A 17,026-nucleotide genomic window follows, 5' to 3' on the forward strand; every position below is an offset into this window, starting at 1 on the left:
TCATCTTCATTATCAGACTCTGAGTCTGATAAAAGGCCCGGTTGGAGACGGGAGGGGCCCGGCTGAGGAGAGGAGGGAGGACGAGTCACAACATATACAAGTGGCTTGCCCCCAAGTGCACAGAGCACCCAGGACCCCAGAGTTCAGCCCTGAGCTATCAATATTTTCTTCTAATTTTAAGTACCAGAGTTATTATATTGTTGAAGATGAAATGGGGGAGAGGGTTGATCCAACACACACACACACACACACACACACACACACACTATGCCAATTCATTTTTGGGAAACTACAGCTAGTACAGAAGAGGTAGGAAGTGAGCCGTCCACCTGTTTTAATTAACTAAACCAGACTGCCAATTGTTCCAATCTGTTGGGGAACACAGAAAGCAATCGGAAAACCAATTAATCCAGATAATATTCCTGGCTCTCGTTAAAAAACAAACAAACAGCTATTTTCAATTCGCCGCCTCATGGCTGGGAGCAGATTTGGGCAGCCAGCTGAAGGTGTAGAAAACTACATTATCTCAGAAGCAAAGATGGCGCTTCAGGTACGATTAAATCTCCCTCTGGAAATCTGAGTTGGAAATTTTGACCATCGGAACACCAAATCTGGGTTGAAAGTAACTTTTTTGCGGCCCTTTCAGTGGTGGGATTCAGCCGGTTCGGGCTAACCGGTTGTTAAATTACTGGCTGGCACTTCCCCACCCCTTCTAGGAGTCCCCAGGCGCCCCATTTTGGCTCCAGGAGGCTACTAGGCCAAAAATGGGGCGGGGGAGGGGGTATGTGGCACAGCCCTCCCCACCCCCCCGTGGCCCATTTTTGCTCCCAGGAGGCTTACTAGGCGCAAAATGGAGCACGGGGGTTGGCGGTATCCCCCCCCTGCAGCCAGTTTTTGCTGCCCTGGCCTCCCCTGGCCACGCCCACCATGGCCACGCCCACCCAGCCAGTCATTAGGGCAGAGAACCGGTTGTTAAATTATTTGAATCCCACCACTGGTCCCTTTGAACTGTTGCCTAGCGATTGGTCGTAAATCGAGAATTACCATTATCATAGACGATTTTTGCTTTCTTATTCTGGTCTGTCTTGAAGGGCAGACAACAGGAAGCGAGTTCACACCCGTAAGGCGTTTCAATGCGAGAATAATAATCTTAATTATTAATTATTAATAATAATAGAGACACCCAATTCTCTCACTCTTCTCTCTCTCCTCATCTCTGGTTCATTTAGGTGTCCTGTTTTTCCCCCACTATCTTTTCATAATCTCTCGCACCTAGATGGCAGCAGCTATCTTCACTAAACTGTCTGGTCTGTTTAAAAACAAGGGGTGATTAGAGAATGAAAGAATATATTTTAACGTAAGCACGTGTGGTAATAGTAGAATCACACGGATTGGATGATTGGAAAGAACATGAATAGATTTAGAATAGAATAACAGAGTTGGAAGGGACCTTGGAGGTCTTCTAGTCCAACCCTCTGCTTAGGCAGGAAACCCTCTACAGATTTTCTCTCTCTCTTACAGATTAATAGAATAGAATAGAATAGAATTTTATTGGCCAAGTGTGATTGGACACACAAGGAATTTGTCTTGGTGCATATGCTCTCAGTGTACATAAAAGAAAAGATACGTTCATCAAGGTACAACATTTACAACACAATTGATGGTCAATATATCAATATAAATCATAAGGATTGCCAGCAACAAGTTATAGTCATACAGTCATAAGTGGAAAGAGATTGGTGACGGGAACTATGAAACGATTAATAGTAGTGCAGATTCAGTAAATAGTCTGACAGTGTTGAGGGAATTATTTGTTTAGCAGAGTGATGGCCTTCGGGAAAAAACTGTTCTTGTGTCTAGTTGTTCTGGTGTGCAGTGCTCTATAGCGTCGTTTTGAGACAGAGTTGGAAGGGACCTTGTAGGTCATCTAGACCAACCCCCTGCCCAAGCAATATGTTTAAATCAGGGGTCGCCAACCTTGGTCACTTTTTTTTTTTTTTTGCATTTATATCCCGCCCTTCTCCGAAGACTCAGGGCGGCTTACACTATGTCAAGCAATAGTCTTCATCCTATTTGTATATTATATACAAAGTCAGTTTATTGCCCCCCAAACAATCTGGGTCCTCATTTTACCTACCTTATAAAGGATGGAAGGCTGAGTCAACCTTGGGCCTGGTGGGGCTTGAACCTGCAGTAATTGCAAGCAGCTGCTGTTAATAACAGACTGTCTTACCAGTCTGAGCCACAGAGGCCCTTTAAGACTTGTAAACTTCAACTCCCAGAGTCTATCAAATTTAGAGACTGACCAACTGGTTCAGAGGGACCCTGTGTTGCTGGAAAAAGTATGTGCTTAAAAAAAATATATGAACATATATGAAATATATGAATGCAAAACTGAAGGAATTCGGGGGGTGGGTGGGAAAGGAAAAATAATATTGATGATACGGTAGAAAAATACTTCATCGTTTCAACATTCAAAAGTTTTTTGTTTTTTTTTGTTTACATTTATATCCCGCCCTTCTCCGAAGACTCAGGGCGGCTTACAATGTATAAGGCAATAGTCTCATTCTATTTGTATATTTTTTTTTTACAAAGTCAACTTATTGCCCCCCCAACAATCTGGGTCCTCATTTTATCTACCTTATAAAGGATGGAAGGCTGAGTCAACCTTCCTCAAGTTCCTCAAGTTCAATAGCAGACACGGAAGCAACCCATCCATCCGTCGTTTTACAAGCCGCTGTTTTTCCCACTCACCTCCCTTTCTGAATATGTCATTAATGCATTCTTATTTCTTTTTTTCCCTATATTTTTTGCATTCAGCAAGGAAGGAAAAAAAAAATCTTCCATGTCTTTTAAGGTCCACCTGCCTGTTTCAGAAAAGAGTCAACCTTTCAGATACTTCTACATCTCTCTGGAATGTATTACCAAGTGAATTTTATCAAGTCAATGTTTAAAGTCCTTCAAAAAAGTAATAATTGATTTTTCATAGCCCGCATGCCAAAGACATATCTTTACCTGCAGGACTGGCCTAGATTTTAAATTTATAGGGTTTTAAATTGGTTCATCTAATATTCTCCAGCCAGCTATGTTAGCTGGAGAATTCTGGGAGTTGAAGTCCACAAGTCTTAAAGCTGCCAAGTTTGAAGACCTCTGCTTAGGCAGGAAACCCTCTACAGATTTTCTCTCTCTCTTACAGATTAACAGAGTTGGAAGGGACCTTGAAGGTCATCTAGTCCAACCCCCTGCCCAAGCAATATGTTTAAATCAGGGGTCGCCAACCTTGGTCACTTTTTTTTTTTACAAAGTCAACTTATTGCCCCCAACAATCTGGGTCCTCATTTTACCTACCTTATAAAGGATGGAAGGCTGAGTCAACCTTTCAGGTACTTCTACATCTCTCTGGAATGTATTACCAAGTGAATTTTATCAAGTCAATGTTTAAAGTCCTTCAAAAAAAAATATATGAATGCAAAACTGAAGGAATTCGGGGGGTGGGTGGGAAAGGAAAAATAATATTGATGATACGGTAGAAAAATACTTCATCATTTCAACATTCAAAAGTTCAATAGCAGACACGGAAGCAACCCATCCATCCGTCGTTTTACAAGCCGCTGTTTTTCCCACTCCCCTCCCTTTCTGAATATGTCATTAATGCATTCTTATTTCTTTTTTCCCCTATATTTTTTGCATTCAGCAAGGAAGGAAAAAAAAAATCTTCCATGTCTTTTAAGGTCCACCTGCCTGTTTCAGAAAAGAGTCAACCTTTCAGGTACTTCTACATCTCTCTGGAATGTATTACCAAGTGAATTTTATCAAGTCAATGTTTAAAGTCCTTCAAAAAAAAAAATATTGATTTTTCACAGCCCGCATGCCAAAGACATATCTTTACCTGCAGGACTGGCCTAGATTTTAAATTTATAGGGTTTTAAATTGGTTCATCTAATATTCTCCAGCCAGCTATGCTAGCTGGAGAATTCTGGGAGTTGAAGTCCACAAGTCTTAAAGCTGCCAAGTTTGAAGACCTCTGCTTTATTCGGGACTATATTTTTATGACCGAAACCAATTTTTAAACATTTACACTTGTAGATGGTGTGGTGATTGTTTCTTTATTATTTTGAGCGGTTTATTCTTACGTTGCTTTAACTTGAGGGAACAATACCTGTCCACCGATTAAAATAATATCATGGGTGGAGCTCAACTCATGGCAACTACCTAGCACAGGTAGTCAGACCAGAATTGAGACAAAATTTCTGTTGCTAAGTGAGACTGTTGTTAAGCGAATATTGCCCCATTTTAAAACCTTTCTTAACATACCGTGTTTCCCTGAAAAGAAGACTCTGTCTTCTATTTTTTTGAACCCTGAAAGAAGCGCTTGGCCTTATTGCCATGCACTCAAAAGCCCGATTGGACTTATTATCAGGGGATGTCTTATTATGGGGGAAACAGGGTAGTTATTAAGCAAGGGGTGGAAACTATGGTAATCAAGGAGAGAAGCAACTTAGAACTGAGGAGAAATTTCCTGACAGTGAGAACAATTAACCAGTGGAACAACTTGCCACCAGAAGTTGTAAATATTCCAGCACTGGAAGTTTTTAAGAAGAGATTAGATAACCATTTTGTCTGAAGTGGTATAGGTTTTCCTGCTTAAGCAGGGGGTTGGACTAGAAGACCTCCAAGGTCCCTTCCAACTCTGCTATTCTATTTAAAGTGCATCACTATTAAGTTAGCCACACGGTTGTTAAGTGAATCTGACTTTCCCATTGGCTTTGCTTGACAGAAGGTCACAAAAGGGGATCACATGACCCCGGGAACATTGCAATCGTCATAAATATGAGTCACTTGCCAATGATCTGAATTTAATAACAATAATAACAACAACAGAGTTGGAAGGGACCTTGGAGGCCTTCTAGTCCAACCCCCTGCCCAGGCAGGAAACCCTTCACCATCTCAGACAGATGGTTATCCAACATTTTCTTAAACATTTCCAGTGTTGGAGCATTCACAACTTCTGAAGGCAAGTCGTTCCACTGGTTAATTGTTCTAACTGTCAGGAAATTTCTCCTTAGTTCTAAGTTGCTTCTTTCTTTGATTAGTTTCCACCCATTGCTTCTTGTCCTACCCTCTGGTGCTTTGGACAATATCTTGACTCCCTCTTCTTTGTGGGTAGCCTCTGAGATATTGGAACACTGCTATCATGTCTCCTCTAGTCCTTCTTTACATCAAACTAGAAATACCCAGTTCCAGCAACCGTTCTTTATATATTTTAGCTTCCAGTCCAATCATCTTTGTTGCTCTTTTCTGCACTCTTTCTAGAGTCTCAACATCTTTTTTACATCGTGGTGACCAAAACTGGATGCAATATTCCAAGTGTGGCCTTACCAAGGCATTATAAAGTGGCATTAACACTTCACGTGATCTTGATTCTATCCCTCTGTTTATGCAGCCCAGAACTGTGTTGGCTTTTTAGCAGCTGCTGCACACGGCTGGCTGGCTCGCTGCTGGCTCAATTTTGATCATGGGGATGCTGCAATGGTCGTACGTGTGAAAAAGGTCACATTTTTAGTGCCGTTGTAACTTGGAATGGTCACTAAACAAACTATTGCAAGTCAAGGACTATCCTGCAGTAGGAAATTCAGCGCAGTTTTTGTGGGGTTTGAGGCGATGTGCGTATTTTTATTTATTTTTATTTTTTGCCAAGAAAATGGATGGGGATGTCACCAAGACATGAGCTGGACTTAAAAAAAGATTTAAACTTTTTTTTTTTACGGCAATCACTCTTCCTGTCATATTCCTGCTCCCTTGGTGCTAATTATTCTTGTTTCAGCTCAACTCATGGCAACTACCTAGCACAGGTAGTCAGACAAGAATTGAGACAAAATTTCTGTTGCTAAGCGAGACTTTTGTTGAGCGAATGTTGCCCCATTTTAAAACCTTTCTTAACATACCGTGTTTCCCTGAAAAGAAGACTCTGTCTTCTATTTTTTTGAACCCTGAAAGAAGACTCTGTCTTCTATTTTTGAACCCTGAAAGAAGACTCTGTCTTCTATTTTTGAACCCTGAAAGAAGACTCTGTCTTCTATTTTTGAACCCTGAAAGAAGACTCTGTCTTCTATTTTTTTGAACCCTGAAATAAGCGCTTGGTCTTATTGCCATGCACTCAAAAGCCCGATTGGGCTTATTATCAGGGGATGTCTTATTATGGGGGAAACAGGGTGGTTATTAAGCAAGGGGTGGAAACTATGGTAACCAAGGAGAGAAGCAACTTAGAACTGAGGAGAAATTTCCTGACAGTGAGAACAATTAACCAGTGGAACAACTTGCCACCAGAAGTTGTAAATGTTCCAGCACTGGAAGTTTTTAAGAAGAGATTAGATAACCATTTTGTCTGAAGTGGTATAGGTTTTCCTGCCTAAGCAGGGGGTTGGACTAGAAGACCTCCAAGGTCCCTTCCAACTCTGCTATTCTATTTAAAGTGCATCACTATTAAGTTAGCCACACGGTTGTTAAGTGAATCTGACTTTCCCATTGGCTTTGCTTGACAGAAGGTCACAAAAGGGGATCACATGACTCCGGGAACATTGCAATCATCATAAATATGAGTCACTTGCCAATGATCTGAATTTAATAACAATAATAACAACAATAGAGTTGGAAGGGATCTTGGAGGCCTTCTAGTCCAACCCCCTGCCCAGGCAGGAAACCCTACACCATCTCAGACAGATGGTTATCCAACATTTTCTTAAAAATTTCCAGTGTTGGAGCATTCACAATTTCTGAAGGCAAGTTGTTCCCCTGATTAAATGTTCTAACTGTCAGGAAATTTCTCCTTAGTTCTAAGTTGCTTCTTTCCTTGATCAGTTTCCACCCATTGCTTCTTGTTCTGCCTTCAGGTGCTTTGGAGAACAGCCCGACTCCCTCTTCTTTGTGGCAGCCTCTGAGATATTGGAACACTGCTATCATGTCTCCCCTAGTCCTTCTTTTCATTAAACTAGGCATACCCAGTTCCTGCAACCGTTCTTCATATGTTTTAGCCTCCAGTCCCCTAATCATCTTTGTTGCTCTTCTCTGCACTCTTTCTAGAATCTCAGCATCTTTTTTACATCGTGGCGACCAAAACTGGATGCAATATTCCAAGTGTGGCCTTACCAAGGCATTATAAAGTGGCACTAACACTTCATGTGATCTTGATTCTATCCCTCTGTTTATGCAGCCCAGAACCGTGTTGGCTTTTTTGGCAGCTGCTGCACACTGCTGGCTCGCTGCTGGCTCAATTTTGATCATGGGGATGCTGCAGTGGTCGTAAGTGTGAAAAAGGTCACATTTTTAGTGCCGTTGTAACTTGGAATGGTCACTAAACGAACTGTTGCAAGTCAAGGACTATCCTGCAGTAGGAAATTCAGTGCAGTTTTTGTGGGGTTTGAGGCGATGTGTGTATTTTTATTTATTTTTATTTTTTGCCAAGAAAATGGATGGGTATGTCACCAAGACATGAGCTGGACTTAACAAAAGATTTAAACTTTTTTTTTATGGCAATCACTCTTCCTGTCATATTCCTGCTCCCTTGGTGCTAATTATTCTTGTTTCAGCTCCAATCTCATTTCCCCAAGTGTAAAATGAGAATAATTACTGCCAGGGGAAGGCTAGACAAAAAGATTGTTAATCCACTTTTACACCAAGGTCTGGTTCTCCCATTACACTTCTGGAGTTTCGGAGACGTGTATGGTAACCTTACTGATGATGGCCGTTTGGTGGCCGTGTTTGATGGTTAGATGGCTAGCTTCCTTAGATATCTACCTTATTGTGAATATGTGGCACCCCAGTGATTTTATCATGGTTTCATTGAATATGTTATCTTAGGTATTAGATTCCAGGGGACATGGTGGCTCAGGGGCTAGGACGTTAAGCTTGTCGATCGAAAGGTCGGCAGCTCAGCGGTTCGAATCCCTAGTGCTGCTGTGTGTAACAGGGAGAGCTCCCGTTACTTGTCTCAGCTTCTGCCAACCTAGCAGTTTAGAAAGCACGTAAAAATGCAAGTAGAAAAAATAGGGACCACCTTTGGAGGGAAGGTCACAGCGTTCCGTGTGCCTTTGGCGTTGAGTCATGCTGGCCACATGACCACGGAGACGTCTTCGGACAGCGCTGGCTCTTCGGCTTTGAAACGGAGATGAGCACCGCCCCCTAGAGTTGGCAACGACTAGCACGTATGTGCGAGGGGAACCTTTACCTTTACCTAGGTATTAGATTAGACTGCAGCCAAAAAATTAAAAGACGCTTGCTCCTGGGGAGGAAAGCTATGGCAAATCTAGACAGCGTACTAAAAAGCAGAGACATCACCCCGCCAACAAAGTTGCGTATAGTCAAAGCTATGGTTTTCCCAGTTGCAATGGATGGCTGTGAAGGTTGAACCATAAGAAAGGCTGAGCGCCAAAGAATTGAGGCCTTTGAACTCTGGTGCTGGAGAAGACTCCTGCGAGTCCCTTGGACTGCAAGGTGATCCAACTGGTCAGTCCTAGAGGAGATCAACCCTGACTGCTCTTTAGAAGGCCAGATCCTGAAGATGAAACTCAAATACTTCGGCCACCTAATGAGAAAGAAAGGACTCACTGGAGAAGAGCCGAATGCTGGGAACGATGGAGGGCAAAAGAAGAAGGGGACGACAGAGAACGAGGTGGCTAGATGGAGTCACCGAAGCAGTCGGCACGAGCTTAAATGGACTCCAGAGGATGGTAGAGGACAGGAAGGCCTGGAGGAATGTTGTTCATGGGGTCGCGATGGATTGGACACGACTTTGCAACTAACAACAACAACAAGGTATTAGATAGAATCAGGATCACGTGAAATGTTAATACCACTTTATAATCCCTTGGTAAGGCCACGCTTGGAATTTTGCATCCAGTTTTGGTCTCCATGATGTAAACAAGATGGTGAGATTTTAGAAAGAGTGCAGAGAAGAGCAACAAAGATGATTAGGGGACTGGAGGCTAAAACATATGAAGAACGGTTGCAGGAACTGGGTATGTCTAATTTAATGAAAAGAAGGACTAGGGGTGATATTTGGGAGAAGGGTGGTATACAAATTAAAATATTACTATTATTATTATTATTACTATTATTATTATTATTATTATTATTATTATTATTATTATTATTATTATTATTATTATTATTATTATTATTATTATTATTATTATTATTATTATTATATCATAGCAGTGTTCCAATATCTCAGGGGTTGCTACAAAGGAGAGGAAGACAAACTATTCTCAAAAGTACCTCAAGACAAGACAAGAAGCAATGGATGGAAACTAATCGTGGAGAGAAGCAACCTAGGACTAAGGAGAAATTTCCTGACAGAACAATTAACCAGTGGAACAACTTGCCTTCAGAAGTTGTGAATTCTCCAACACTGGAAGTTTTTAAGAAGAGACTGGACAACCATTTGTCTGAAGTGATCTAGGGTTTTCTGTCTGAGCAGGGGGTTGGACTAGAAGACCTCCAAGGTCCCTTCCAACTCTGTTATTCTGTTCTGTTCTGTTCTGTTCTGTTCCGTTCCTTTTATTCTATTCTATTCTATTCTATTCTATTCTATTCTATTCTATTCTATTCTATTCTATTCTATTCTATTGCCACATATTTTTATATACATAAAAACACACAGATAGATATAGATACGGAGAAAATAAAACCTCACTTGTTTTATTTATGATGTCTTATTTAAACTTTGTGTTTGAATGTGTACTGTGTTTTATTAGTGCTGTTTATCAGTGGTTGCAGGACCTCTGTAGATGCCGTAAGCTAAATAAATAAATAAAAATCCTGATGGCTTTTTAAATGATGATTGTCATCCCTGTATGTATACTTTCTTGATCACTGTGGTAGAATGTGGTCTGGATTCCCAGAAGGGAGGGGCCGCATTCCCAAGGACCAAGACACAGTGAAGTTTAGATACACTGGCTGGGAGGAAGAGCGTGAAGACAGGCTCCTCCTTAGACATTCTCAGAGTACCATATTTTTCGGACTATAAGACGCACTGGAGGATAAGACGCATCAAGATTTTGAAGAAGTAAACAAGAAAAAAATAGTTTGCCCACCCCAGCCCCCAGAAGCACTCTGCAGGCCTCCCAAACCCTCTGCGTGTCCCATTTTTCTGAAAAATGGGATGCGCACAGGATTTGGGATGCCTGCAGAGTGCTCCTGGAGGCTGGGGAGGGCAAAAACACTGTTTTTGCAAAAAACGGGCCCATTTTCACAAAAAACGGGCTCGTTTATGGCCTCCCAAACCTCCCACGCGTCACGTTTTTGCCCTCCCCAGCCCCCAGAAGAACTTTGCAGGTCTCCCAAACCCTCTGCACACCCTATTTTTGTGAAAAATGGGCCTGTTTTTGGCAAAAATGGGACGCGCGGGAGGGGGGTTTCGGGAGGCCAAAAACGGCTATATTCGGTATATGAGACGCAGCAACATTTCCACCCTCTTTTTGGGGAGGAAAAAGTGCTTCTTTTACTCCGAAAAGTATGGTATATATTAAAAGATGCAAGTCGTTGCTTTAGTTTGGCAAGATTTCTGTCTATAGGCGAGGAACAATAAAAGGGACCGCTAAGAAGTAACTCCACACATCTTTTTTGATTTTGGGAGCCTTACAATTGTGGTCTATTTAATCTTCTTAATCAGACAGGCCACCACCTGGCTATAAAAAACAGGTTACGTTCAGTGGTGGGATTCAGCCAGTTCGCACCAATTTGGGAGAACCGGTTGTTAACTTTCTGAGCAGTTTGGCGAACCGGTTGTTGGCAGAAATCATTAGGGCAGAGAACCGGTTGTTAAATTACTTAAATCCCACCACGGGTTAAGTTATAATGCTCATGGTTTGAGTAGCTCCTACCTACCTGTTCGACAGTACTCGTCCGCTTCTTGGGGTACCATGTCTTTAACCCGATTGCCGTAGATCATTCTGGAATCCTGGTCATAGGCTTTCAGAGTCTCGCTGGAACTGTACGACTTCTGCGGGATTTTGCTGTCCTCGCTCTCAGCCGAGGAGCTGGTATAGCGGCGTTCAGCATCGCAACGTTTGGTCAAAGAACGGTATGGCTTTCTGTCTTTCACATCCATGGCCCTCTGATTGGTCTCTTCCACATCAACAAAACGGGGACCGGGAGGCAATCTGATCTAATAATCCTAGAAAAGAGAAGTCGCAGGTTAAATTGGGGTTGTAGAAACCGTAATGGATCTAAGAAGGTTCGTTACGTCCATTTAGGACCACTGATCCATCTGGTTCCTTATGATGTTCACCAACTGCAAACTAGGGCATACAAAACCTTTGCTAGACCAATTCTCGAATACAGCTCGTCTGCCTGAAACCTGTTCTGTCTCCTTCCCCACTTCAGACCCATGAGCTGGCCTTCAGCCAGTGGATTCACAGCTCTTATCAGTCCTGGCAGAGAAATTGCAGCTGCCTGCCAAAGTTCAAACAAATGACTCACATAGCAAGACTTTCAGCTCTTTTTGAAATGGTTCAGCTAAACTTTTGCTTCCCATGGAGTGAGAGCAGTCCCAAAGCTCCTTATATATCCTGCCCCACCCTTCCTTTTGATGACGCCGCCTCTCTAATCTTCTGAAGCACGGGTCAAGCCAAGCTTGATTATTATTATCAGCTGGATCTGAAGGCATAGCCTAGGGAAGGGAGGAATCAGGGGATGACGGCCTCATTACGTGCTCCGACTGGCCTGGTTCTGGCTCCTGGAGCCGAGCCACAGGAATCGGTGCTCCCAAGGTAAGCCTTACCGGCCCTTCCCCCTCACTTTTTGAGTCACTTTCGGGCATGGGGGCCAGGTTCGGGGGCTGGAGTCACAACAGAACCCGCACTGCATATCAGACATAAATACAATCGAGAGAGTCCAGAGATATTTCACGAGAAGAGTCCTCCACTCTTCTGCTCACAACAGAATACCTTGTGCCACCAGGCTTGAAATTTTGGGCTTAGACAACTTAGAACTACATCGCCTTCGGTCTGACCTAAGTGTAGTACACAAAATTATCTGCTACAACGTCCTACCTGTCAACGACTACATCAGCTTCAACCGCAACAATACACGAGCACACAATAGATACAAACTCAAGGTAAACCACTCCAAACTAGACTGCAGAAAATACAACTTCAGCGATAGAGCGGTCAAGGCCAAGAACGCACTACCTGACTCTGTGGTTTCATCCCCAAACCCTCATAACTTTAACCTTAGGCCAGTAATGGTTAACCTTTTTGGTGTCCAGTGCCCAAAGTGTGCCCATGTACGCGCAAATGCACGCCAACCACCAAAATGCAATGTGAGCGACCCCCACACACATGGGCACGCATCTCCCGTGCATACACCCTGCCTCTCCGCGCCCCGTTTTGGGCCTGGAAAGCCTCCTGCACCAACCTGAAAGCCAAAATAAGGTGCGGGGGGGGGCATGTGAGCTCCCCCACCCCGTGCCCTGTTTTGAGCCTGGAAAGCCTCCTGCACCAACCTGCATCCCCACACACATACCCCTCTGCCCCCTGTACATGCGTGCCCACGTCCTCTGCATGTATCTGTTGTGTCTGCGCCCCCTGAGCCGGCCCTGCTGCCAGAAAGTGACTCAGAAAGTGAGGGGGAAGGGCCGTCAAGACTTACCTTGGGAGCACCGGCTTCCCTGGCTCAGCTCCAGGAGCCAGAGGCAGGCCAGGTGGAGGAGATAACGAGGCCTCCATCCCCTGACTCTTCCTCTCCCCAGGCCACGCCTCCAGACCCGGCTGATGGCAATCAGGCCTGGCTGGACCCTAGGTTTCGTAGGCAGGAGAGGCGGGAACAACAGAAGCAGGGGTGGGGCAGGCCTAGGAAGTGCTGAGTCATGGAGCCACACCCCACAGGATATAAAGGCAGCAAGAGCTGCTGTGCCTCTTCGTAGCAGGCAAATTAACTGCTTAACTAAGAGCTGAAGTACTGTTTGTTCCTGGGTGACTCACCGATGTTGAGGGAGATAACAGAGACACTTGGCAGAGGCTTGCTATTTTGCTGCCAGAGCTGATAGTGCCGGCTAATTAAGCCATCGCTCGGATGGAGGCGAGGGAGGGCACAACAGTACCCGTCCCCAGCGCATGTGTGGCAGAGACCTGAACACCAGCTGGCCAGTGGGAGATGTGCGCACGGTAGAGCTGGGCTGGGGCGACAGCTGGCATGCTCGCAGAGAGGCCTCTGCGTGCCCCTTGTGGCACATATGCCATAGGTTCACCATCAGGGCCTTAGACTATCTACTGTTGACCTCACCCCATTCCTAAGAGGTTTGTAAGGGGCATGCATAAGCGCACCAGCGTGCCTACCATCCTTGTCCTCCCTTCCCCATTTATTCATATCCTTATCCTGTATTCGTAATCATGTTTATACTTATATCTATAATCTTATACGTGTTTGACAAATAAAATAAAATAAAATAAATAAATAAGTAAACCGAGAACCAGTTTGGTCCCGGGGTTAAGACAACTTGGTAAGGATGGTAAAATGGGCAACAAAATTTGGGTATAGCGAAATGCTAGATATATGGGAGAGCAATGGTTTAAAATTTACTTTGAATTATAGTTCGAAAGAAATTTTTTTATAGAATAATGTATCATTCACATTTGACTCCAGACATCCTAGCAAAAATATATAGAGGGATTTCCAACAGCTTTTGGAAATACAATCAAAATCGCCCTGAGTCTTTGGAGAAGAGCAGTATAAAAATGTAAATAATAAATAAATAATAATAAATAAAAATTCACATACATTTTAACGTTTGTGGTCATCTTATAAATATGCTAAACCATATTGGATAAACATAGTAATGATAATGTAGAAAATATTTAAGATACAAATATTAACGAAACCTGAAGCTTTTCTTTTAAGTATTATGGATAATTCTATATAATAAGATAACACCAGAAGTTGTGAATGCTCCAACACTTGAAGTTTTTAAGAAGACGTTGGATAACCGTTTGTTTGAAGTGGTTTAGTGTTTCCTGCCTAGGCAGGGGGTTGGACTAGAAGACCCCCAAGGTCCCTTCCAACTCTGTTATTCTATTCTATTCACACATGTTAAAAGTTGCCAAGTTTGAGAAACATTGATTTTACACCTTAAAAATCAGAGTTAAAAGGTTTGGGCCTAGGAATAGCCATTTCAGATTACAGCGCTTAAAATGTTTAGAAGCCTGGGTATAGAAACACCATCTAAAATCTCAGCAAGACGGTCATGCATGAAGAAAGAAACTTTTTTTTTAAGTTCTACTCTAAGAAGGACCGGGGGGGGGGGGAATTGCAAAACCAAAACATCAGATCCTCATAAACTCTTTGTGTAAGGTTGTCTGAGCATGACCGACTGATAAATTATTTATCTAACCGTATTTGCAAGGCGTCTCCCTTTTACCGCTTGCTGTAGATTAGCTTTTATCAGCCTTAACTTTTCAAAATGTGAGCCTTTAAATTTAATAAAAGAAATACATCAAGGTAAGGATCGCAAAAACAGCTGTCGTTCTATCAGGAAGACAAACAATAGCAATCGGTGGACCAAATAAATTCGAATAGAGAGTAACGAACATAGGTGCTTAGCCAAATTAGCGTAGTCAAAACGCTCATGAAAATAATTAATTTTTTTTTTCAATGAAATGCTTAGGTTGACGCTACTACAGGTAGTGCTCAACATAGGACCACGATGGTGACCGGAAATTTTTGTGAAAAGTCTTGCGGTCGTAAAATGAACACCATGCAGGGGTGAAATGCTCCTGGTTCTGACCAGATCTAGCGATCTGGTGGCGATTGTGGCCGGTGGTTTGGCGATCCGGTAGAGATCGCCGAACCACCGGTGAAACCCGCTGCCTGGATGTCATTACTTCCTGGTTTTAACCAGGAAGTAATGTGTTTTTTACCTTCTGTGCATGCGCAGAAGGTTTTGCGCATGCGCAGGTCTGCAACTGCATGTGATGCGCACAGGCGCATGAGCGAAGCGAGCACAAGCGCGTGGCGTGTGGACTTCCGAGTCAGTAAGGAAGGTGAGTAGATTTCACCCCTGGCACCACGTGACTGAATCCGATTAGCCAACCGTGTTTATGGTGGTTGTTAAGCAAACATAAAACCATAAACATAAACATAAACATAAAACCATAAACATAAAACCATAAACCACCATAAACACCATAGCCACCACGCGGTGGCTCAGGGGCTAGGACGTTAAGCTTGTCAATCGAAAGGTCGGCAGCTCAGCGGTTCGAATCCCTAGTGCTGCCGTGTAATGGGGTGAGCTCCTGTGACTTGTCCCAGTTTCTGCCAACCTAGCAGTTCGAAAGCATGTAAAAAATGCAAGTAAGAAAATAGAGACCACTTTTGGTGGGAAGGTAACAGTGTTCCGTGCGCCTTTGACGTTGAGTCATGCTGGCCACATGACCATGGAGACGTCTTTGGACAGCGCTGGCTCTTCGGCTTTGAAACGGAGATGAGGACCGCCCCCTAGAATCGGAAACGACTAGCACATATGTGTGAGGGGAACCTTTACCTTTTACCTTTAAGCAAACCACTAAAGCAGGAGTAGTCAACCTTTTTATACCTACCGCCCACTTTTGTATCTCTGTTAGTAGCAAAATTTTCTAACTGCCCACTGGTTCCACAGTAATGCGCCGTGTATTTTTGTCTGTGCATGCCTCTTGCGCATCGTGGATTGGGTTTGTGGGGGGCGCCGGCTACCAGCTCTGCTTGTCTGTTACAGCTGGGTGGTGTGGGGGGAGATGCGCGAGCTATTCTGGGACGAGGCTCTTTTGTTTGCGGTCGCACCATAGCGCCATTTAGTTTCACTTACGTAACGTGAACTAAACTTATGCGCGGCCGATACAAATAGTATATTTTCAGAAATTGAAATTGTCACGGGGAATTTTATGAAAACCTAATGAAAATGTTTTTAAATAATGCTATGAATTTTTTTTTTTAAAAGTCAATTAAATTTAAAAAAAAGGAAAGAGCTTCAGTATCGGACAAAACCCCTATTGCCCACCATGAAAGCTGGAATGTCCACTAGAGGGCGGTAGCGACCAGGTTGACTACCACTGCACTAAAGTCATTAAGGAAAGCAGATGGAAGTGAAGTGAAATATATTTATCGTATCTAGTTTAATGAAAAGAAGGACTAGCCGTGATGGCGAACCTGTGGCACACATGCCACAGGTGGCACGCGGAGCCGTGTTGGTGGGCACCTGAGCTCAGCTCCTGCCAGCTGATTTTCGGGCCTTCTGGGCCCGCTGGAAGTCAGGAAACAGGCAATTTCTGGCCTCTGGAGGGCCTCCAGGATGGATTGGGAAGGCCCGTTTTTCGCCCTCCCCAGGCTCCAGAGGCTTTCTAGGAGCCTGGGGATGGCAAAAAACAGGCCCTTTGCAGCCTCTGGAAGGCCTCGGGGGGCTGAGGGAGGCCGTTTTAACCCTCCCCAGACTCCTAGAGAGGCTCTGGAGTTTGGGGAGAGCTGTCGTGTCCCACTCCTCCGCTGATGGCCGGGTCAGGGAAATCCGAATCAGGCTTGCCTCTGCAGCTCTGCCCAAAGTCCTAGCAAAGTCCTCAGAGCAGGCAGGAGACCAGTAAGTGACTTCAGCAAGATAAGTTCGACTTTTGCCTGACTCAGAGACTGCCAGAAAGCAGATCCTTTATATAGGCCATGGGGTGTGGCTCCATGACTCAGCACTCATTAAGGCCTGCCCCTCCCTTCCTTCTGTTGCCTCTGCCTATCCAGTCTTCTGATGCGAGGGTCACTCCAATCAGCAGCAGTTGGAAGTAAACTTTCCTCAGGCTCACATGCTGTGGGGGAGGGGGAGGGGTCTAGCTGCTCCGTTTGCCTGGGCATGGAGCCAGGGCTGGGGCCGGGGGGTGCTCCCTCCTTTGCAGCCTGCTTGGGCATGGAGCCAGGGCTGGGGCCGGGAGATACCCCCTCCTCAGCCTGTCTGGGCATGGAGCCAGGACTGGGGCCGGGAGGACATTCTTCAGCGTTCGGAAGCAGATAAGCAGAC

At 44.1% G+C, this 17,026-nt stretch overlaps 1 protein-coding gene across 1 annotated transcript in view; it reads right to left on the bottom strand.

Moving 5' to 3' along the window:
• TENM4 (teneurin transmembrane protein 4) overlaps positions 1–17,026 on the bottom strand; it is a 750,531-nt gene that overhangs the window by 372,809 nt on the left and 360,696 nt on the right. Inside the window, exon 4 of the mRNA XM_058185522.1 lies at positions 10,885–11,173. Coding sequence (XP_058041505.1) covers positions 10,885–11,107 — 223 coding nt within the window. The 5' untranslated portion in view covers positions 11,108–11,173. The remainder of the gene's footprint in view (positions 1–10,884; positions 11,174–17,026) is intronic.

This window comes from Ahaetulla prasina, chromosome 5, assembly GCF_028640845.1.
Source record: "Ahaetulla prasina isolate Xishuangbanna chromosome 5, ASM2864084v1, whole genome shotgun sequence".
NCBI lineage: Eukaryota > Metazoa > Chordata > Lepidosauria > Squamata > Colubridae > Ahaetulla > Ahaetulla prasina.